At 46.2% G+C, this 24,384-nt stretch overlaps 1 protein-coding gene across 7 annotated transcripts in view; it reads right to left on the bottom strand.

The window, feature by feature from the left end:
* Positions 1-24,384, bottom strand: part of mipol1 (mirror-image polydactyly 1) — a 46,246-nt gene that overhangs the window by 5,682 nt on the left and 16,180 nt on the right. For 5 of the 7 annotated variants that reach the window (XM_026151311.1, XM_026151309.1, XM_026151305.1 and 2 more), the window contains 7 exons: positions 23,086-23,179; positions 22,817-22,922; positions 21,817-21,943; positions 19,148-19,181; positions 18,894-19,064; positions 8,289-8,330; positions 5,023-5,114 (listed from right to left, as the gene is read on the bottom strand). In XM_026151311.1, coding sequence (XP_026007096.1) covers positions 5,023-5,114; positions 8,289-8,330; positions 18,894-19,064; positions 19,148-19,181; positions 21,817-21,943; positions 22,817-22,922; positions 23,086-23,179 — 666 coding nt within the window. Of the gene's footprint in view, positions 1-5,022; positions 6,293-8,288; positions 8,331-18,893; positions 19,065-19,147; positions 19,182-21,816; positions 21,944-22,816; positions 22,923-23,085; positions 23,180-24,384 lie in introns of those variants that run through there. The other 2 variants (XM_026151308.1, XM_026151306.1) reach the window with 2 other exon arrangements.

The following is a 24,384-nucleotide window of genomic DNA, read 5'->3' as shown; positions in this document are numbered from 1 at the left end:
GACGCCGCTGCACCTGTCCAAGAGTCTGCAGAAACCATTCCTGAATCTCAGACGTCGACATCAGCGAGAGACATCTCTCCAACTTCATGGTGACAAAGCAGACACCCGACGTCACACAATATTACATCGAAGGCACAAACACAAAAACACGTCCGACGGGAACAGAAGAAAGCGCACCCTGTCTCACTTTGTTATACACATAAAAAAATAATTAGACTCTCAGCAGGTTTTAAAAATACGTCTGTACAACCTCACACAAGCAACATATCACTTATTACTGGGTGGCTGTAGCTCAGGTGGTAGAGCAGGTCATCTACTGATCGGAAGGTTGGTGGTTCGATTCCCGGCTTCCCCTAGTCTGCATGCCAAATATCCTTGGGCAAGATACTAACCCGAAATTGCTCTCATCGGAGTATGAATGTGTGTGAATGTCAGTTGTGCTTGTGCGAATGGGTGAATGCACAAGTTGTGTAAAGCGCTTTGAGTGCTCAGAAGAGTGGAAAAGCGCTATATAAGAACTAGTCCATTTACCATTTACCATTACTGGGTATCCTCGCTGATTCCTATAACGCCTGGATTCAGCTTCTGATCATCTATCAGTACTGACACCGTGAGACTTGATCAGAGGTGTGAGCATCGCAGCAGAGGCCTTTGTGTCCAAGTAACTGAGGATAAAAACATGAAGCAGATTTTCCTGGCCTGGCTTTTTATAGCACCTTAAAATAAAACCATGAATCAACATGTGAACCTGATGCTGCTGAAGTGAAGCAGAGTTACAGAGGTGTGATTACAGCTGAGCAGTCATTTGTAAAAGTTTAGATGTCAGAGGCCGACAGCACTGAACACAACAGCAGACTGGTGTGTGGTAAGAAAAACAGATCTGATGGTAAACTGGTCTCTGAGGACACAGAGACCGAGAGCTGTGCAGGAAGTAACAGCCAAAGAATTCATGACGATGTTTCTCAAACGTGAAGCGCAGTTTGATCTTCTTTTGCTGCTGGTTCAGTCAGAGAGATGAAACCTGCAGCTTCTGAATCTGAGCTGTCGGCTTCCAGCCGGACAGCGCGTCTGTGCCGTCAGGTGACAATCCCCGCTCGGCGTTTACATCTTTGTGCAGAATCTGTTTACCTGCTCTCATTTACTGTTTCAGCTGTTTGTTAATAGAAATAGTTTTTTGAGCTCTAAGCTGACACTCTGCCGTTTCTGATAAAATGCATTTATATTTAAAATTGGTTCAGGAGTTTTTAAACCCACCTCCAGTTTGGGCCATCAGCGAAGAAACCAAGTACACAAACACAGGCCTGACCTTTGACCTGCTGAGATCTGTTTTATCTAACCCGGTCTGCACTGCTGAGGTTAGCGGCGTCTGATCAGGACTAAGAGACTTTAAGCATAAATAACTATGTTTCAGTCTGAGGAAATCAGAAGGAATCACTGTCTGGATATTTTAAATCAGTCTTCACGCTGGGACGCATTTCCTGTGATCTGACAGGATCGCTAACAACAGGCAACACAACATGAAAGAAATCCAGCTGCTTTTTTTTTACTTCTACACTATAGCACCTCCTCAGAGGTACTAATACGTCAGACTGAACATGCCTGGTTCAGAGGTTGAAGTGCAGCTTTTTGATTGGCTGCAAACTGAACAATAACCAAATATCTCTCCTGTGAGGGCATCAAATCAGCACAGAGACCCTGAGAAAAACCACCAATAATAGAGAATAAACAGAAACTGTAACACAGCAAACACAGAATGTGACCAACACGTCAAAGGTCAATCTTCTTCTGACGTCCTGCTAATCCCGTGGACCAACACACTGATGAAAAACCATCTGACACACATCTGTCAGCCTGCCGGGCTCAGAAATCCAGCTGTGAGCCTTCAGACTGCTCAGGACCAGTACTGAGACCAGCTCCGAGCCCGTGAGAGGAACAAAACGTCCCCACTTTGAGGCTGTAATACCTGAGACCCCACACACACACACACACACACACACACACACACACACACACACACACACACACACACACACACACACACACACACACACACACAGGGTTTAATGAAGTAAAATCACAGGAAATTAGTTTTTATTTCCACCAAGAAAACTGAAATCAAACAAAAATCCTGATTCCCCCCCCCCCGACATCTCAGCAGGCGTCCAGCATCAATCCTGATGATTTATGGAGACTCACAGTTTGGCCAGCGTGGACGCCTCGCTGCTCATCTTTATTCTGACTCAGGCTACTGCGGCGCTTCGCTGTGACTGCCGAGTGGGGCCTCAGCCCGAGTGTTCTTCCTCAGGGCCGGTCCTGAAACCGCGCCCTCTGACCTCTCTGATGCTTTCTGTTGGGTTTCGTTCATGTTGTGCACCGGCTACATAGGGGCTGACAATGTTGTCGCGTCTGTCCTTTTTATCCTCCCTCGCTGGTGTCTGATCTTCTTTTCTGTGCCTCTTTGCTGATTTGATGAAAGCCCAATTAGGATAACCACACATTTTGAGTGCTTCCTTTACATGTGTGTTCCTTCTTTTTCCCTTCAGGCTTAGAGGGAACATGTTCTGCCCGGCGGTGTAGGGTCCTATGTAGCCGGTGTTTCTCTCTCTCATTATAGGTTCACGCCCTCGAAGGAGGAAACACCTGTGCCTCATCAGTGTGGATGGCATTCAAGCCAGGAAGCAACGGCTGTTCTTCGCTGGATCGTTGTGAGAATCACATCAGTGAAAGTTGAGCGTCTAGCAAGTGTTTTTCCATGTAGTTGTGTGTTTGGAATCTAACGAGCGTTTCTTTGTGTGCAGACCCTCTGGACTGTTTTCCCCGGTGTTCCCTAAGTGACGAGTGTTCGAGTGGATTCGTGTTTGGATTGTTTGGAGAGAGACAAGAGTGTTCACCTGGATTTCCCCCTAAGTAAAGAGAAACGACACTCCATCATTACTTTAAGAACTGAAGGTCAGTCAGTCCGTGGAAATGCTAAAACTTTGAATGTGTCCCCAAGTGCAGTCTCAAAACCAGGTGCTACGATGACACTGGCTCACCTGAGGATGCCCCAGGAAAGGAAGACCAAGAGACCCCTCTGCTGCTGAGGATACATTCATCCGAGTCACCAACCTCAGAAATCCCAAGTTGACAGCACCTCGGAGCAGAGTCCAGATAAATGCCACACAGAGCTCCAGTAGCAGACACATCTCTACATCAACTGTTCAGAGCAGACTGTGTGAATCAGGCCTTTATGGTCAAATAGCTGCTGAGAAACCACGACTAAGGAAAAGCAACAAGAAGAGATTTGTTTGGGCCAAGAAACACAAGAAATGGACGTTAGACCATCTGTGCTTTGGTCTGATCAGTCCAAATTTGAGATCTTTGATTCCACCTGCCATGTCTTTGTGCGACACAGAAAAGGTGAATGGACGGTCTCTACATGGTTCCCACTGTGAAGCATGGAGGAGGAGGTGTGATGGTGTGGGGGTCTTTTACTGGTGACACTGGTGGGGATTCATTCAAAATTGAAGGCACACGGAACCAGCATGGCTACCACAGCATCCTGCAGCGACATGCCATCCCATTAAGGTTGGGTGATATGTAGAAATTTTCCAACCAACAACCATCAGTCCAGTCGCCAACAACAGGTGATATATTCGCACAGGAGCAGACTTTTTGATGGGCGGAGCAATGTAATCATGCATGGACTGATTTGTGCGTTTAGAATTTATAAGTTTTGTTTGGAGGGAATATTTTACCTACTTTTCTTGTTTGTTTCATAACATAGCTACTTTTTGGATTATTTATTTATCTGTTAATTTATTTGAGATGCGCCAAATTGCACAAAACACTTAACTTTTTTAATGCTCACTGGAAGAGACTTTGATTTTCAGCTTACTTTTGGTTTAATTTTGCATTTGTTGTTGGGTCAACTGTGTAAGACAGATAAACACGGTTATAGTGGAAAAAAGAAGCCAGTTTCTCTTTGTTTTCCTCCCGCCATTGTAGGTTTTTTAAATAAGGTTTTTGGATTTTTCTGAACATAGGCTACTGCCTTTCTTTCTTTCTGTTATGAGTTTGAGTAAATGAATCGCTGCATTTGGGCGCACTTTGAGGAGGGTGCATTTGCTTGCCGCTGGAAGAGGGTGCCATTAAAACAGTGCTATTATTTTTCCGTTGACTGCTTCTCTTAGCCTCAACCAACATTATCAGCAAACGTACTCATGGACAAATAAATAAATAAATAAATCTCTCTAGTAAAACTGATTGGTGAAAGGCTCAGCCTCAGTGGATATATTCGCCCAATCGCCCAACCTTACATCCCATCATTTATTTTCCAACAGGACAATGACCCCAAACACACCTTGTGTAAGGGCTGCTTGACCGAATGATGGAGTGCTGTGCCAGGTGGCCTGGGCTCCACAGTCACCTTACCTAAACTCAATGGTGATTGATGGTGAGATGGTTTGGGATGAGATGGGCTGCAGGTGAAAACTAGTAATGACTTCATGAACTTCTTCACAAGTAAAATGTTAACAATTAGAGAAAAAATGACTCAAAATCATCCCACAGATGTAATATTATCTACAGCTACTTTCAGTACCATTGATGTTATTAAGTTAGACTCTTTTTCTCCAATCGATCTTTCTGAGTTAACTTCAATAATTACTTCCTCCAAACCATCAACGTGTCTTTTAGATCCCATTCCTACAAAACTGCTCACAGAAGTCCTGCCACTAATTAGAGATGATGAAATCATGGAAAATATTATTATTTTTTATGATTTCACTAACTGAAAGGACATAACCCAGCTGAAATCAGCCGCTCCTAATATTACTCACTGATAAATCCACAGCAGGAAGTGATAAGGGACTTTCACAATAAAACCACAGATTTAAATCAAAGCTCTGACATATTTTAACTGACACCTTAAATCAGCTATTTGGTGTCTCTGAGATCTGGGTCCTTGTTTGGACCGAAACCACAGATTTCTCCACATTCCTGTGGATGAACATCTTTAAGTTCAGACTCGTGTGTGCTGACCTGTGATTGGCTCGTAGGGCCCGAACCTCCGCTCCCAGCCGCCGCCGGTCCTCCAGAGCACCGTCCCTCTCCATCTGCACCTTCTGCAGCTCCTGATTGGATGAAACACGCGTCAGTTACAGGTAATCAGCTGATTTCAGTCAACACCAGCAGCAGAGAGGCACGTTACATCAATCCACCCGAGGCTTCTGGGAGCCGCGCTCTGATTGGCCGACCTAACCATGTGTTTGTGTTTTAACTGCTCGTGCTCACGAAGAGATCAAGCCATGGCTCTCAGCGCTACTTCCTGTTCAAATAAAGGATTAATTAACTAATGGACTAATTAACTCTAACGCGTGTCAACACTGCGCGTAATGAGGAGGGGTTTACAGGTGCATTGTGGGAATCAGAGGGGATTTCTGCGTTTGTCGAGCACCGTAAATTAACGGTAATGATGAGGATTAGATGCGTTAGTAAGGCGCCGGCGAGGCAACGAGAGAGAGAGAGGACGCGTTTTAATCTGCATGGCAAAGGCAACAACACAGGAAGTGACATCATGACCAATCACAGCGTGTTTCAGAGTCTGTATCGTCCAGTTTAGGTTACGGTCGTGGATTAAACCTTAAACGAGGAGGGGGGAGTTCCTCTGGGCTGCGCTGCAGCAGGACCACAGAAGAAGAAAAGGCTGTTTTCATTTTAAAAGCTCTGCCTGTCTTTGTAATGATGTCATACTTCCTGTTTTTATGACCTGCTGAGCCCACAGTGAGGCCAGGCGGCAGTAAAGCAGCAGCAGTGTTTTGTAGTCCATATTCTGGGTGTTGTAGTTTATACATGTCACCGTCACAGAGTCCAGAGTCCTTGTGAACTGTACTTAACGTCACCATGGTTTCCACCGAGGTTGAAGTTTCTGACGAGTCATCAGTGAGCAGAACGCAGACGCCGCCGGAGCGCTGCAGCTGCCAGAAGGACATGGGTGATGCCATCGTGGTGAAGTCAGCAAGTCTGCTGAGAGGATGCAAGGATGTGCTGGACTGAGTGGAGCCATTTTTAATGGGCATGAATGAATATAAAAGGCAGCACGGTGGCACAGAAGGCCCTGGGTCCGAATCCACCGTGTGGGCGGGGCCTTTTATGCTGCATGTTCTCGCCAGCTTCCTCCCACAATCCACACACGTGCAGTTAGTGAATGGTTGTCTCTGTCCCTGTGCTGGCCCTGTGACAGACTGGAGACCAATCCAGGTGTGCCCTGCCCCGCGCCCTATGGTAGCCGCGATAGGCTCCACCCCCGTCACTGTGAGAAGGATAAGGAGAAGAGAATGGATGGAGAGATGTACTTTTTATTTATTATTCGTTGTACTTGTTCTGTATTTTACGAGTGAATGTTGTATTTCTTTAGAGGAGCCGACATCATGATTAATGAATTTCCTTTATGGGAGTTCGGAGGGGGCGGAGCTCGCACTCTGATTTTAATCCCTATAAAGACCGTGTGAAGCGTTTTGTTTTACAAACATGTTTTAAATAAAGTTTATTACTTTTTGTTATTTTATTCCTTTCAAACAGCTGACCACTCCTCCTGTATCTTCCTCCCCTCTTGTCCTCCTCCTCTGCGACTCTGCACAGGGAACTGAATTTGTGGACAACCGCGGCGGGCCACCGGCGGCGGGCCGCTGCATCGCGCTTTTGCGTCGGGCTGTGTCTTTGGTCAGACTGTGTGGAAGTCAGCCGCAGCCTGATCCCGACCTACTCCCCTATGCTAATCGAAGCCCTCGAGGTCTGGGAGTTTAAAGCGAGACATCAAAAGAGGAACCAAACCCGGAGAGTCAATATGTGTCTTCTCCAGCCGGGCCGGAGGAGACGCTTCAAAAGAGCTGCCCGACTTATTAATCAGAATAATTTCCAAATGATGTGAGGAGCAGGCGGGAACGACGCCGCGCTGACCTTTAACACGACGAGTTAAGGTCAACCGAAGAGGGAGGACGGGGGAGGAGGTAATAAAAGGAGCCCGCCCGAACCTTTACCACCAAAGAGGGGAGCTGTCTTTAATTAGCATGGAGGAGCAACAGGACAGGAGGTGGAGGTGGAGGTGACAGAGGCACGGGGTGAGGAGGAGGAGGGAGGGAGGGGGGTATATGAAAGGAACTACTTTGACCTTTAACATGAGGAGTGTGTGTGTGTGTGTGTGTGTGTGTGTGTGTGTGTGTGTGTGTGTGTGTGTGTGTGTGTGTGGAGGGGGGGGGGGGCTCAGGATGTGGAGGTGAGGACGAGAGGAAACTTTAATTATCAGAAGGAGGAGCGCGGCGAGGAGTAAATGAAACGCTCCTCCTCTTCCATTGACCTTCAACATCCACACTGTAACTGTACTGACTGTGGGAGTAACTGAGTACTTTACTCAAGTACTTCAGGATCACTGATATTGGTTTTACTTTTTTGACTGCACAGACCTGACAGACGGAGCCGTCAAAGATCAGTAATCGATAATCAATCAGAGAGATGGAAAGCGGCCTGGATTTATCGAAGGTCTCCGCTGAGTCGATCCAGGTTCACGAATGGAAGCCCAGAGGTCAAGTGTGCAGAGGACGGCTGTGAATGCTGTGTTAACGTGTACGTCTGCGTGGAAACGTTTTGCGTGCGTTGTAACGTCTGGTTTCTGGTGTCGGCTGCGGCGGCTCTCTGGCCGCCTGGCGTTAATTTGCCGGCAGCTGCTGAGTTTGTGTGTGAAATTAAAAAGCTCTCCAGGCTCTAATCCCCACAGAGCCCTCAGCCTAATTAACAGGCTTCAGCAGGAAAAACGATGGCGCTACATTAATAACAAAATTTAATCAGAAGAACAAAACAGACGCAGGCAGAGCAGCAGCTCTTCTACCGAGTCTTCTACCGAGACTCGACTGAAACAGAAACCTCGCATCAACAAACAACAAACTTTAATCAATGAAACTAAAACCCAACGTTTCCATGTTTGTAAAGGACCTCCTAAAAAATCAATAACTGCTCAACTTAAAAATGTAATTTCTTTGATTAAATTTAAAAAAATCAATGATCTAGTTTATTCTGACTGATAAACTTTGATGATGTGTCTTTCCTTGCTTCACACTTTGTCACTTTTAGTGTGAAAGGAGCTAGAAGAAAGAATACTTTAAGAGGTAATGGTACTGAAGTGTTAAAAATAGTGTTATTGTAGGCAAACATCCAAATATTGACCAGGGGTGTGTGTGTGTGTGTGTGTGTGTGTGTGTGTGTGTGTGTGTGTGTGTGTGTGTGTGTGTGTGTGTGTGTGTGTGTGTGTTTACCTCGCTTGCCTGCTGCTCTCTCTCTTGTTCCAGGCGTTTCCACTGCACGCAGACAGGGACAGAGTTAATCTGCAGTTACTGATCGGACCAATCTGCAAACGCACATTTTAACTCATATCTATAATCAGTCATTCAGCAATTGATCCTAATCAATGAGCTGAGCTGTGGGCACTCGGCTCTTTCAGCAGTCCGAAGTGTAGAATCATGTTTTTACAGTTTCCTCATATATTGATCCACTGACACGCTGAAAACACGTGATCATTCAAGCTGAACACCTCAGCTTCTGTCTGACTGATGGTGGAGTTTTTCAGCCCTGAATGCTGCCTGCAGACGTTTTAGGACAGAAGCCTTAGGGGTCACAGAGGTCAGAGGTCAGCACTTAGGCCAACCTTAGGCCGCAGCTGTCAGAGCAGCTCTGATTGGTCGTCACGGTTATGTAAGATTCTGGTGTCAGAAAATCAGGAAACAGGTGAGAGGAAGCAGGCGAGACAGACGCCTGAAACTCCGCCTCCAGTTGCAGGCATTAAACAGAATCACAGACGGGTTTCACCTTTGACTTTTACCACTCAATGAGCGTGGAGCTCATGGAGAGAAAATAAGGCCTTTACCAAAGTGTTTAAATTCCCTCAGGACTGCAACAACATTCAAATGCATTGCACGCTGATGTCACAGCCACAGGATATCACCACGGTTACAATCACATCACCATCACAACCACCATGACCATCACAATCATCATCATTGTTACGACCTGTGGCCATAAAAAGTCTGTGTGAGCTGCTGTGTTTCTCTTTACTGTGTCTCTCTGCAGGTCCTTCCCCTAATGAAGAGCAGAGAGCTGCTGATTGGACCGTGGTGACTGCGTTCAAAAACCCGCTCTGACAGCTGCCAGGAGGGAGAGAGAAGCAAGCGAGCAGCTTTGACAGCAGACGCGGACCTGGACTCCAACTTTTTGGGTTACTTTGTATCTGTGTAAGCGTGCTCTGTGAGAGCCGCCACCTGCGGGTATAAACTCAGTGCTTATGCATAAGCACTGAGTTTATACTTATGCATAGGCTGAAGGGGTGAGCTGCTGAAGGGGTGAGCTGCCTTTTCTTTTGAACTGTTTTGTTAACTCAAAAGACACGACGTCGTACTCTCATTCCCAGCGCTTTATTCGTTCCGCCATTTTACATACAAACAACAACAACACTTCGCGGGCAGGTCACGCATGTAACTATCTAGCCACTTCTGACCACAAACTGTACGTGTACATGCAGTATCAATAATGGCTGACCCCAGTGCCTCAGTCAGCAAGATTTCAGAGTCTGGCTTTAGTGTACAAAGTAGAGATGGACCGATCCGATATTACGTATCGGTATCGACCTAAATTACTGGATCGGATATCGGAGAAAAATAAAAAATGTAATCCGATCCATTAAATATCACGAAAGCACCTCACAAAACTTGCAACACGCCGTAACTCACCTCAGAACGTTAGCACGTCGGAGCAGTATGCATCACGTGATAGAGCGGCTGTGGCATGCGGGACCTGTCGGTGGTCTGGATAGCATTTGGAGCTTCGCTAGCAACCCGGCATTTCATCTCCGACAAAGTTATCCCGAGAGAAGTAAAGCAAGTGTGTAAGTCCATCTCTGAATGTTTGTAAAGCATTCCTGCGTTAAGCTTAACAAACGATATATGGAGCGACTGCCTCTTCTTGCTGCTACTTCAATCATGAAACTGTTTAATGATCAGCTGATCGGCTTTTCTGTCGCGAGTCCGTCTCTCTTGTTTGTTTTTGGCCCACTTTGCACCAGAAAGAGGAAACCAGCGGCTGAACAACAGCAGCACGTTTAAGCTTGATAAGCTGTTGTAAGAATTTATTTAATATTACTTTCTACTCGAGGATCTTTTTCTACGTAGCTGATGCTGGTAACTGTGCAGGGGCGGATCTAGCAAAGTTTAGCCAGGGGGGCCGATAGGGCATGAACAGGGAAAAGGGGGCACAAAGACATACTTTTCTTTCTTATTCTCATTTAAAATGTCTAGCTTTTAATAAATAATTATCTGACACCCAAAGTTTTAATTTGATGTAAAATGAATAGAAGTCAATTACTGTATATAGTAACTATTAAGTCTAATATATATACCCTAGTAAGCTATAGTACTTTTTACTTTGGGAAGGTACCATCTGTGCAGTCTGCAATTTTGTTGAAGAAAGATGTTGAATCTATTTAATATTTCTTGAAAAATAATTGATTTCTGTGCATTTTTTTTTCACACTGCATCAAATTAAGGTTGATTACGTCGATTAAGCATCATGAGGTGGAGCGTGAGGGGTGGTTCCCTATTTTTTATTTATTTATTTTTGTTGTTGCTGGGAGTTGGAACCCTATTAGTTAGGTTGCTTAATATTTACGCTAAGTACTCTTTAAAATACCAGAATAGGGAGGATGGTGTAGGTTTAAGTTTATTAGATTGATCAGTATTGCTGAACTATGAAATATTTTTTTTTGCATACAGGTATAACAGAATAGCTTTAGTGTAGTTGTTGTTTTAAACTTGAGTATGAACTTATACAAAATGCAGCAAGATATTTAAAAAAAAACAGTTTTGTTGATTAAAACACACTATATCGGATTCATATCGGTATCGGCAGATATCCAAATTTATGATATCGGTATCGGTATCGGACATAAAAAAGTGGTATCGTGCCATCTCTAGTACAAAGTAATGTTACACTCCTCCACTTTCCCATCTTCAGTTAGCTTTACTTGGTCACCATTATGATGAGGACAGTCTTTCGCCCAGTGGTAAGTGCTCTGACAAATAGCACATCTTGTTCGCTTGCCAAACTTGTCAAGTGGGTTGGTACCTTGTAGTGGTTGTCGCTGTCCACTCCGCGACGAAGTACCGTTGTTTCGTTTGTATTTGGGACCTCTTTGTTCCGTAAGGAAAACTGCATCTTGGTTCAGTTGAATTCCGCTGAAAACTCCGGTTACTTTCCCTCCGAAAATCCGTTTCAGTGCAGACTTCATAGACGCAAACGTTAAGTCCGTGCACACTGTCGACTTTCCTCATCAAGACAAGCTGTATCTAGAAGCTTAAATGCTAGCACAGCATCAGGCAGCGTCATGTTGTACTTTTTCATCCGGTTATAACGCTGTTCAAAGTCTATAATGTAGTCTGCCATGGACACGCTGTGGTTCTTTGCAATGCAGTCAAAACACGAGTAGGCTTCATAAGCGCGATCTTTCTCTTCTCTCTGAAACACCGCGTCAAGTTTTGCAAGTCATCTTTGTCCAAATCTTCCGCGTGTATCTCCATGGCCGTATCTCTGGCTCTTCCCTCGAGCCCCAGCGCCACCGCGAGTGCCTGTTTCTTTTTATCCAGCTCCGTAACTTGTCTCCAGATATTAACTTCATTCTTCCAGCACTCGTATGGCCTGGCTTCATCAAGCTTTGGTGGTACTTTGTAATTTGAAACCATCCTCTGCTACCAATGTTAACTCAAAAGACACAACGTCGTACTCCGATTCCCAGCGCTTTATTCGTTCCGCCATTTTACATACAAACAACAACAACACTTCACGGGCAACAGCACTCTCGCGATATAACAGAAAATAACAAGTTAACATGTTTTCTCCTATTTCTGGGCTAGGAAGCGAGGGATAGTATTAGGGCTACACGATTAATCGTTAGAAAATCGCGATCTCGATTCATACTTATGTGCGATCTCATTTCCAAATGACAACGATTTAAAAAACAAACAAAAAAACAAACAAAAAAAAAAAAAACGACGACGACTGTACCGCATTTTGATCCGGGACGTACTCTGCATGAAAACAAGCGCTCACTCTTCCTGCTCAACAAATGACAAGGGCAGAGCCTTATACCACGTGATACAGAAGCTGTGCCGCGTGATGCTAAAATTAGCAGGGAAAAAACAACGGAGAGCACGTCAGGGATGACGAGAGAGTGACAGGAGAAAATCCGTCCCGGTCAACCACCCAAACATCAATAATGGGAACCTTATACAGCGCTTCCCTATACCCGTCGAACTCAAAGAAATTACGGAGGCTATCACTTATCACCTGACCAAAGATATGGCTCCCATCAACACTGTGCAAAACGAGGGATTTAGGAAAATGATCAACACCCTAGACAAACGCTACACAGTGCTGTCCTATTTTTCTATTGTTGCACTACCTGCTCTATACACGCAGTGTCGAGCAACGGTGGAGACAGAATTTCAAGCAGTACAACATTTAGCGGCGACAACAAAACGTGAGACATTTGTTGTTTTTAATGTTTATTTATTGTTTTTATGTTCGGTCTCAACTGTTACGAAGTTGATGTGCAGTTAATAAGTGCAATAAATATTTATACTGGAAAAGAAAATCGTGAGAGAATCGTGATCTCAATTCTAAGCCAAAAAATCGTGATTCTCATTTTATGCAAAATCGTGCAGCCCTAGATAGTATTGTCATTTGTTTGTTTTGTTTCTTTCTTAGGGTTTAGTTAGTTTTCTCTTAAAAAAAATAAAATAAAAATAAAAATAAAGTTCTATCTTATCTTATCTTCTCTGGCGGGACTTAGTTGGTTTTGTTTATTATTTTGGCCTGGGTTCACCCTGGAGCTACGCTTCCTGACATTGAATAAAATCACCTTTTTCACCCATAGCTGGTTTCGGCTGTTTGGTTTGGGAACCAGGGCGGGTGCTTGCTTCTCTCTCCTCCTTCTCTCAACCTTATGTGCTTCTCTACACGCCTAGACTAAAGGCGTAACAACCATCTCAACCACCATCTTCATCACCACCATCACATAGAGCTGGGCGATAGAACGATAACGATATGTATCGCGATATAACTTTTACTCGATAGAGAAATTAAGCTATCGCGATAGACTTCGCCGCTCTTGTCCTCTTAAAAAAAAAAAAAAAAAAAAAGGTCAGCCAATCCAAATTAAGTAGCGCAGAGCCGAACCAATCACAGCCGCAGCGTCACGTCGCGTGACTTGTTACGTACAGCACAAGTGCCAAGCTGCACGTGTGTTTGTTTGGGAAGCAGCCAGCGGGTAATGGAGCCAGCGCATAATGGAGGAAATGAGTGTGCCGACTAGAAAAATCAACCGAGCGTGACCGAAGAGAAAACAGATGATGGTTCCAACGCCGGAGAGATTGTCGAACGGAAGAGCCATAGAAGTTCCGTAGTGTGAAGGTATTTCGGCTATTTCAAGTCTGACAAAAAACAGAGTAGCGTGCACTGCAAATTGTGCCGAAAGCAAGTCTGGAAATACAATAAACTGGTGCATGCGTCACACTGTGCGCCACGTTATTGTTTCGGTGAAATGAATTTCTACAATACTGTTACTGTTAATTCTACTCTCTGCAGTGTTTAAATGCTTACATATACACACAGTTACTGTCCCTCCACACATACGACTCAGTTCTGCTTCTATGCCCCAGCTTTGTTTACTTTTTCCCACCGAGGCTTCTAGACTTCTGATTAGCCAGTATTTCTGCACGGTTAGGAATCTAGCGCCACCTGCTGCTTTGGCATGTTCATAGCAGCGTTTTCCTTCATTTCTGCCTTTATGTGTGGACGGGATTATTTTTTAAAACGAAAACGGAAAATCTCCGTTTTCAAAAATACCCGTGTACGTGTGGACGTAGCCTCAGTCTCTGACTGGAAGCGCTAATTCGTCATTCGGCTTTTGTCAGACTAAACTAACTGTTAAAACTGTTTGAAAAGCTAAGCTATACAACAAGGAGAGATTGAGAATTTCCTTTTAGTTCTCAGTTTATTTGATATTGACAAAAGTTAGTCAGTTTTGTCTGTTCTTCTGTAAAACAAACTAAGATTTATTTTTAGAATTAATATTTTGTTTCTAAGTGGAATTGACAATTTAGTCTGTTTCGTTTGTTCTATTTTGAAACTTAAACGCTTTAGCGGCTGCCTTTTGTGTAGTTTGTAATATTTGCCTTTATTTATCTGAAAAAGTCTCATGTTCCTTAAGTACATCTACCCTGTTGAATTTATTATGGGAAATAAATATTTAAATAAAAACAAGCTGCTGATTATTTCACATTTTACTTGTGAGCAACGGCACATTTAAATCTTACAAATATAGTTATTTGGCTTATATCGTGATAGATATCGTTATCGCCTGAAATGAAAAAAACATATCGTGATATGAAAAAATCTCATATCGCCTAGCTCTACCATCACATCACCATCATCAACATCATCATCACCATCATTATCATCACAATCACATCACCATCACAATGACCATCAGGATGACCATCATCATTGTTTCTATTACATTGAAGTAAAATCAGCCAGTTAAACTCAGATTTGTTGCGTTTGGGTGTAATCCGTCGGGCACAGCTGTCTCCAGCTGTTTCTGTCAGTAAGTGAGGAACGAAGGTCTGCCTGTGGAAATCACACCGCCTCAGTGTATGGCAGCGCCGGCTGAGCTTTAATAATGCTGTAATAATGTTCTAATAATGTTGTAATTACCTGATATTAGCTCAATAAGAAGCTGCAGCTTCCCTCTGAGAGGGAGAGGAGCACACACTGACTGAGCGCGCTCAGGGACAACTCTCTCCTCTCTTCCCCTCCCTCTTTTCTAATATTTCCCAGAAGCCTTGGCTGCAGGGGGAGATAATCCCTGAGAGATGAGTAGAGGGAGCGGTGGCGGGAAGGGGGGGGGGGTTGGGGTGATCCTCCAGCGTGGAGTGCACTCTCTTCTTCTTCTCCTGCAAGGATTACAGCGGCATTTGAAACATATTTCACCGCGACGCAGCAGCAGAATGAGGGCGGGATTATGGTGTTACTGTGGAGGGGTGGTGTTAACGCAGAGGGGCGGGGTGTTAAAAGATGGCGGAGCACTGATATTGTTGGGGGTTAGCGGCAGTAGCCCAGGTGATGCTGAAGTGATGCTGATACGGTGGCAAGTTTGGGGGGGGGGGGGGGGGTTAATGGAGGCAGAGTGGAGGTGTAAGAGGCTTAAGATGCGAGGCCGCATGGGGCGGAGCCAGCAGAGGTGAAGGTTTGAAGGAGATCATAAACACTGTGAGCGCAGAGCAGCCAGGAGAGGAAAACATGGAGATGTGCAGGGAGACGTCAGGACCTGCAGTTCCACTAATGTCCACTAGGTGCTCTGACCCAGCCTGTTCACATGTGTAAAAGATTCAAAGAAGAGCATTTAACGTGTCATCACCGCGCTGACATCAGCAATCAGACGTCAGGTGACTCAGTATGCCGTCGTGTTGACAGCAAGTATGAGCAGAGCCAGTGACACAAGTGACACCTGGAGACTGTAAAAGTTACTGCCCCGTCAGGTGAAGCTGTGCTCCTATTGTTGCTGAGTGCTGCACACCTGAACAGGTGCAGAGTTCTGGATCCTGTTAGTACGGACACTTTCCTTCTTCTACTCCAAAATTTGCCACTTCCTTCCATCTTCATCAGGTCTCATCACTCCTCTGCTTTCCTGACGGCAGTTGCCATGGTTACTAGAGCTCAGCTGTGCTGCTGCAGGCCTGTTCCCATGGTGACCACAGTCTGTCAGATGAACAGATAAAGGTTTTTCAGATCTGCGAGCAAATCAGGAGGGGGTGGAGCTTCTGAGCCCGCCACCCGCACGCGGCATGCTGGCAGCGCCGATCCTGCTTTCCGAGCCCCCCTTGGATTGCCCCGTTCTCTCCCCCCCCACAGAGACCGGTTTATGAGTCTGGGTGCATTGTGGGTAATAATTCTCTGTGGGTCCTGTAATAAACTCTGTGAACTGAGCGCCGATAATAATCACAGCCAGAGACCGCAGGAACACCTTTTCAAAGTAAAAGTCCAAACTCTGATGCCCGTAATCAGCCCCCAATCAGTTGTTCTGATTGATTATTTACCAAGTCTGACTCAAACTGGCAAATCTGAAGGGAAGCCTCTGAATGTGATACAACATCATCTACGCACAGGCGGCTCACCGTCAAAGCCAGGTTCAAAGGTCACAGTGAGAAAATACAAACATTTACAGAGATGCTCTGAGTTTCTGTGCTTGCTCTGACATCACGAGAACGATCGTTTAAAGACCCCGCCCCCATTGGGACTGCTTGGTCAATGTCAATAACAGCAGAGATGGCCTGTAAAACAATGTTCCCGCCATTTGGCCACCATGACTTCAGAAGACTGTACACAATGATGGCTGAAGCAGCCAATCAGGAAACGTGACAAGAAATGATCACTAGTTGATGAATGTGTGTGTAAGGCAGTGTGTGTGTGTGTGTACGGGTATTAACATCTTTGTGGGGACCAAAAACGGGAAGATTACCATACCTTGGGGGCAGCAGTCTCCAACCTTTTTTGCGTCACGGACCGGTTTATGCCCGACAATATTTTCACGGACCGGCCTTTAAGGTGTCGCGGATAAATACAACAAAATAAAACTAGTACCGGTACCGAAAAAAAGAAGATTTATTCATAACACACGTGAAAAGACCCAGGAAAACAGAGTTAACGATAAAAACGATAACAAAATAACGCTGAAAACCGATAAAAACCCTGAAAACTATACATTTCACACCTGAGCCTCAACTCTCGCGGCCCGGTACCAAACGACTGACGGACCGGTACTGGTCCGAGGCCCGGGGGTTAGGGACCGCTGCCTTAGGGGACCACAAGGATATAAATACACAAAGGGACAGGGAGTATGACTCTGTCCAGCTGTTGCCTGATGTTAACCTCCACACCAGGAGAAGAGGAGATGTCACCCAGGTGTGAGCAGGAGTGTGTAGTGTGGGGAGGGAACACACCTGCAGTCTACCTGTGTGGCTCATTTTAATATCAGTGTGTCCATCAGAGGTGGTCTGTAAGCCACACACACACACACACACACACACACACACACACACACACACACACACACACACACACACACACACACACTATCAAAATCGTCGACGACTGATTTAATAGTCGACACGTCGTTTGAAACTTTGTACGATCACAAAAGACGCAGGAATAAGTGGCAGGATTTAAGAGTGTAATAACGGACTGAAACAGAAGATGGCAGCATTGCATGTACAAGGATGTCAGCTACCGCTAAACCCCGAAGAAGAAGAAGGAGGAGCAGCTGTGTCCCAGAATTTAATGTTACTCTTATTATTCTTTCTGGGTCACAAAATAAACGTTTAACATATTTTCAGGCGAGAATGTAGCTGTGTAAACCTCAAATATCTGCTCAGTTTATCAGGACACCACATATTTTCAAAAGCGCTCCGACGTTTTCGGAGACATCTGTTACCCACTAGCTCGTTAGCGAGCCGGGGGCTAGGCTCACTAGCGCCGTGAGAACACCGGACTCCCCGCAAATCGTTTTCAAACCCACCGCCGTCTTTCGCTACTCAGGTTAAATATATATGAGTCACTTAGATAACTTAAAATGTTATTGTTTGGCTTTTTTTTTTTGTATTTTATTTGTTCCTGAGTAAATCAGTTTGTCTGAGATTAAAGTTATAGTTTTTACACAGCTGAATAAACGTCAAGCAGACAGCTGATTATCAGAAGTGTGAGATGCTCCAGAATATACTCCAGTGTCCTGTTATATTTTAGATAGCAAGGAGTTTATTAAACTTCACCGAAACAATCTGCAAATTTCATTAAAATTTAATAAACTATCATCTTGTCTTTATTTTTAGTTAGCACAGACCTTAAACACTTAAAGCTGTAAGCTAATGATAGTTATATGAGAGCAGATGCTGCTGGTGCAATAAGCTGTACATTTTACGTCCAATGGATGATGATCTGATTAGTCGACTAATCGCAAAAATAATCGGTGACTAGTCGACTATCAAAATAATCGTTTGTGGCAGCCCTAACACACACACAGGTGAGTAAACAGCAGGTGTTCAGCAAACAGCGTGTCGGCTCGTCTCAGTCTGCTGTCAATATTTGTGTCTCTGTTTTCACCGCATTATAAATATTCTCGTTCACATTCAAACTCAAATATTTGAGGTCTGAGCACCGTAACCCGGGCAACCGGGTTAAACACGCCGCTTAGCAACGCTGCTGTCAGAACACGATGACGTAGAGAAACCTGCAGCTCGCGTTTGTCACATGACCACCCAGATTTATGGCACAGGGAGGAGACCCTGCAGGGTCACATGACTGCTCTTAAGAGTCTGTTCTTATTAATAAGCGGGAATTTCTCGTGAAGACCCTCACGGTGCACTCAGGATCATCACGTCAGTCTGGATGACCTGCCAAACCAGAACTGGGTCCAGTCTGGCCCGAGTCATTAAAATCCTGCGTTGGCTGACTCTGTTGTGGTCACGTGGTTTATTTCAGCAGCTCGAATCGTATAAAACATTCAGCTCGGATTGAGCAGAGGGAAGTAACTCCACTCTGGTCTGTGACACACCTGTAAGAACACACCTGCGCTAACAGAGTCTTACTTTACGTCTGCTTGTGTCCACTCACAGCGGAGGAGTCGATGCTGAGAAATCGTCTGCGAGCTGCCAGACCTTCACCTCTGATCAATAAGTCTGATCGGTGCGCCTCTTTTGTGAACGGATGACAAACACAGGTGTTCGCCCACTCTCTCGGAGCACACAGGTAAACAGACTCACCTTGGCGGTAGAGCTGTCCCTCTCCTCCATCACGGCCTTCATCTCCTGAGCTGTGATGTCACTTCGCCGTTGCCGTGCCAACCAAAGACGCTGGACCAGAACTGAGCCGAACTGCTCGATTTCCTGGACGGAGTCGGCGTCACAGATGTGCCGCAGGAGCTCATCCACATCCTAAAACGCACACGGAAGGAAACCGATCAGAACCTCAGACAACCACGAGAACCTGCGGTCATCAACACGCCGCCAGCGTTTACCTGATCGCCATCGTCCAGGTGGAAGCACTCTGACCTGACAACACACAGATGGACACATGTTAGACTAAGCGGTGCTAAGTCTCAGCGGCAGGTGAAGCCCTGAGCTCCTATGAACAGGTCAGCCCAACATTTTTAGCAGATTTAATTTTAGTTTGAGAGAAAAAAACTGAGCATCAGTGTTTTGGTCTCTCTGGCTGCCATTAGAGTCGAGTCAGAGCTCGCTGATTTCTATCATGATGAGAAAAGTTCATATGTCTCTAAACTCGCCGTCATACAGCAACCGTGAAACTAACGGGTGGAGCAGGAGGAGCAAAGAGTGCCCATCCTCTCAGGTAACGGGTGGAGAGACAGAACCACAGGAAGGCTGGTTGGACTAAAGTGGAGGAGACGGCAGGACAACAACGCTGTCCCAGAACACGGAACATGTGGAAACAGCTGCAGATGATCCTGAACACACTTGTTCATCCTCAGAAGACCACCTGAGTCGCTCAGCTGACTAACTTCATCAGGGTTCGAGGGCGTGTGTTCATCCAAGCCACCACCCTAAACCTTAACGAGTAGTTTTAATGTAACACGTGGTTACTTATTTGGTTAATGAGTTAATGATCGCCTTCTACATCTGTTTAGTTTTTAGCTTTTGGTCTCTAAACTGGAAATCTGACCCTGCAGGACAGGGCAGCGTTGGTGGAGAAGCCACAAGATCCAAAGTCTTATTGTGACAGCCGGACTGGTGAGAACCGGCAGAGCTCAATGCTCCTGCAGGGTTCTCGGGGTCAGAGTTCAGCGGACCCTGGATGTAAGCCTCCTGAAGCTGGATGTTTCTGGCTCTCTGAACACGGAAAGGTTTCAGGGCGCTCTGCCTCCATCTCTGAAACACAATATTTCCTTTTCTCTGCCTCTCTTTATGAAATGTGATTTCGGTGTTCAGGTAGTCCCGAGTTCATTTCTGTGCAGTGAGTCTTAAATAAAACAGCGTGCGAGGAGCAGCTGAGGGGGCTGAAGCGGCCTGTAATCGGGCCCTGTAAGGCTGGCGGCCCCCGTGTTTTCCCGCCGCTGACCAAATTAAAGCCGCCGCAGCCTGTGAGATGACCCGAGCTCCTGCAGCTGGGCAGTAATTTGGTCCTCGCTCCCCAAAGCCCACCTGAAATCTGCTGTCTTCGTTGTGAGGCTGCGAGGGCGTGGGTTGGGCGGAGCTTCGTGCTCGCTCTCAGCCTGACGGTGGACGTGCAGCTGGTAACTAGCTGATCCGCGCTCTCCTCCTGGGAAGCTCTTTCATTTAGCCGGCTGCTGTTTTCTGTAATAAACTGTAATAAGGTGGCCGAGCCGCTCGTTCCGCGGGGAGCAGCAGGTAATGAAAGACCGGCCGCCTCCAATAAAGCTCCTCTAACACCCTGCTTACAGCCCATCGAGCCCGGCTCAGCCCGGCTCGGCTCGCTCCCCGTCATTAACACTCCCACACAGCTCGCCTCGACAGAAACACCCCGCCGCCGCCGCCATTAGTAGGATCAGATGAGAAAGAGAATTTATCACTTCACAGAATATTTCTGAGAAACGTCCCAGACGTCTGAGAGAGGCCTGCTTCGGACCTGAGGGTCAGGACCCGGCGTCCATCTTCATCCACAGGTTCAGGGACCGTGCCTGTTTCACGTCAAATTGATCAGGCGGCGGTCAGGTCGCTGAGCGCCGTCCGAGGCCTCAGCCGAAGCCCATTTCTGTTTGACTGCACCATAATCACATTATTCATGCACACACACACACACACACACACACACACACACACACACACACACACACACACACACACACACACACACACACACACACACACACTGAGTCCTGACAGATGGAACATGCTCCTCCATATTCTGTCCCTCATAAAAAGGATTGTGGCCTCCAATATCAATTACCCTCTCATCCTGGGGGGGAGGAGGTGGGGGGCGAGGGAGGACGGGGGAGCAGGATGAGGGGGGATATTATCTCTAATTAGATTTTCTGCTCTATTTGGCTGCTCCTCCAAGACGACGAGAGCTCATTTCACAGCCCTTAACAGGACTGAGGAGGTGCATAATGAGGAGGAGGAGCAGCAGGTTGCTCCTCCGTCAGCACAGCAAACATGTTTCACATGTAAATAAAAGAACAAACAGATTCTCCTCAGAGGAGACGACAGCCGCTCTGTTTATGCAACAAACAGAGCCGACACAAACCTCGCAACATCCACGGTTCCTCTTATTAATCATTACAGAACCCCCGCGTTATTGATCGCTGTGATCGGAACAGCCAGGACTCTGTCTGCCTCCAGCGCCCCAAACATCCCGACATATCCGCTTCAGCACCACCCGAGGTGGAGGCCTCTTATCCACACATGTGGCTTCAGCCAGGGTGTCAGGCCGTCAACAGGGTTCTGCTCTTAGTTCTCAAGAGTTGTACTGTAGTTCTACAGGGTTCTACTATTGGTCTACTGTTGGCCCTAAGAGTTCTACTGTCAGTCCTTTAAGGTTTTATTGTCGGGCCTCAGTGTTCAACTGTTGAACCTCAGAATTAGATTAGAGTTAGAGTTCTACTGTTAGTCCACGGGGTTCTACTGTTGTCCCTTTAACTTTAAAGCTGCTTTAAATTCTTCTCAGGTGATAACGAACTTCAATCAACTGACAGGAAATGATGAAACTTACTCAGCCGCCTGCTGTAGTCGATGCAAACGAAGCAAAGCCTCGTCTCTCTCCTCATTGGCCAGCAGGAGTCGTGACATCACAGCCTGATCTCTGTCCTTCTGAGCTGCCAGCACCTCCTCCAACACCGCTGAGGAGACAGGAGGAGGAGGATAGTTTGAGGATAAATTTCAGTAAAAGCAGAATCTTTTTTCAGTGTCTCTCCAGATTGATGGACCAATGAGAGCAGAGCTCATGATTACCACGCCATGTGTGTGTTCAGGGGTAATAACACAGAGATGACCACAGTACTTCTGAGACTCGGTGCACAGAAAATTAAAGTGGAGACTCTGCTGGTTATTAAAGTGCACCAGGTCTCTGGGTGGGAAACTTTTTACTCTGGACAGGTCAGGTCCCACCTGATCCTTCTCTCTCTGTATTTTTATACTCCATCTCTTTACTGGGAATGATGGGACTACACCATCACCAGAGCGGCTGTAGATCTGCCACACTGCATGCGCCTGACCCTGGGAGCTTCATAACCTCCAGGTGAGCTTTGCTCTGTTAGCTGTTACTCAGGTGTGAAGCACACACGCAGGTCTTTCAGCTGCTGAAAATATACATGACATACAGAACATACAACAGACCGGCGGCCGGACTGTGTGTGACGATTTCACTTAACGGTCAGATGAAAAAATGACCAAACAAAAAGTTTCTATTGTGATCTGGTGGAGGGAGCACTGTGTTACTGTGATGATCCTACCAGATGACACACTCAGCTCAGTTAAATCAACATCACACGTGAGTGTGATTGCTGGTTAAACACACACAAACACACACTGTTCTGTTAAACTAACAGCTGCCACGTTAACTGACATCTCATTACCACTGCTGTTGTTTTAATTAGCGCATGCAGTCGTGTGTGTGAGAGAGTGTGCATGGAAAATATTCAAATATTTAAGAAGTCGAGTTTGGATCCGATCTGATTAAGAGGAGAGTAAACTGTGACACTCTCCCTCCTCACCTGCAGGTCTCTCCCAGTCTCGGGCCTCCCTCCGTTTCTCCCTAAGCTCCTCCTCCACCTCCCTCCTATGCAGCTCCTTCTCCTTCTGAACCAGCTGCTGCTGCAGCTGAAACACAAACACACAAACACCTTCTGCTGCTGCTGGATACCAAACATATGAGGTGACTACAACTCCCATCATGCACTTTAGCAAAAAACCTCCAGTGAGTGAGGTTTAGACCCAGTCAGTAATAATGTAAGGGGTTGGGAACACCTGTGTGTGTATGTACCTTGTTGTTGACCTGTCTCAGGGCGTCGAGCTCCTTCAGTAACAGCGAGATGTTTTTGTCTCGGTCGGTGCTCGGAGGCCGGGCTGATGCAGAGCTGCAGCACAGAGATGATGTCATCAATGACAACCAATCACAGATTAAAGAGCTGTAGGTCCCGGAGATGTTTGTTTCTCTTTAAAGACACGAGTTTACCAAACTCATCTACACACAAAACACACACAGTTTAGCTTCCTGTACTGCTGTTAATCTCAGCGTACGTTTCTGTGTGCCTGACTGTGTGTTAACGGTGTCCCCTTCAGCGTGTGGCGTTGGACGACTGAAAGCCTCAGCGGCGCACACAGCGCTCTGAGACATCACTCTCAGGTACCTGCTGTTTCACACCATATTAAAATATCTGTAACGGCACTCGTTAACATGTTTTAAATGTGCTGCACTGAAGGTAAGCTAGTATTTTCCACACTGTGAGAACATTAACTAAAAACAGAGAAGTGTTACACATTTATTGGCAGCATGTCCTCGCTGCGCCCGCAGCGGTGTACATCCAAAACTGACGGCGGCGGCACCTCGCTGCAGTTTTGGTTCAGTGAGATTGAGTGGATTTCGTCACTGCGGCCAGGCCAGCGGCAGGAGCGTATGAGCAGGTCGTCTCTGTGTCGATTAGAGAGAAGATGAGACGCTCTGCGGAGACATCTGCTTCGTTTCCTGTTCCCACTTCCTCTGGACGTCCATCGCAGTGACGGTGAGTGCAGTAACAGCGGGCGGGTAAATAATGCGTCTGTCCTCCTCCTTCAGGTTTGTAATAAAGCAGATCTCCTGCGGATGGATGCTGAGCTCCACCTGAGCCGTCACATTCATCCACAGAGACCACACAGTCTAGAAGGCCATCTCACTTTAAGCGCGCTTAGTGCTGACTCGACGTTGCTCTCGATGGATTGGTGGGCTGCATGTGAGCAGGTACATCTGTCCACCATCGGCTCATCACCTGGAGATCTTTTGGTTTATCTCAAAACTTTTGGTTGTCCGACACCGAGGAGCGCGTTAAACCGAGCGGCTGTTTTTTACCGATCTCATGGTCGGAAGTTCCTCAGCAGCTGCTCGCCACTCTGCGAGGCTCTCATTGGTCAGGGCTCAGCGTTTCATTAGTGTTTCACCTGTGTGTAGTGAGGTCAGGTGTTTTAACGGGAGGTCGCGGCCTCACTTTATCAGATGTGAGGCTGCACGCTGCAGCAGCAGCAGGTTTAATAAGCAGCGGCTGATGTTCGCCTCTAATTCTCTCATATTACCTTAAAGGTCAGGCTG

Source organism: Astatotilapia calliptera, chromosome 19 (assembly GCF_900246225.1).
Source record: "Astatotilapia calliptera chromosome 19, fAstCal1.2, whole genome shotgun sequence".
Classification (NCBI taxonomy): domain Eukaryota; kingdom Metazoa; phylum Chordata; class Actinopteri; order Cichliformes; family Cichlidae; genus Astatotilapia; species Astatotilapia calliptera.
The sequence above is the reverse complement of the archived record's forward strand: the minus strand, read 5'-3'. Positions and strand labels throughout refer to the sequence as shown.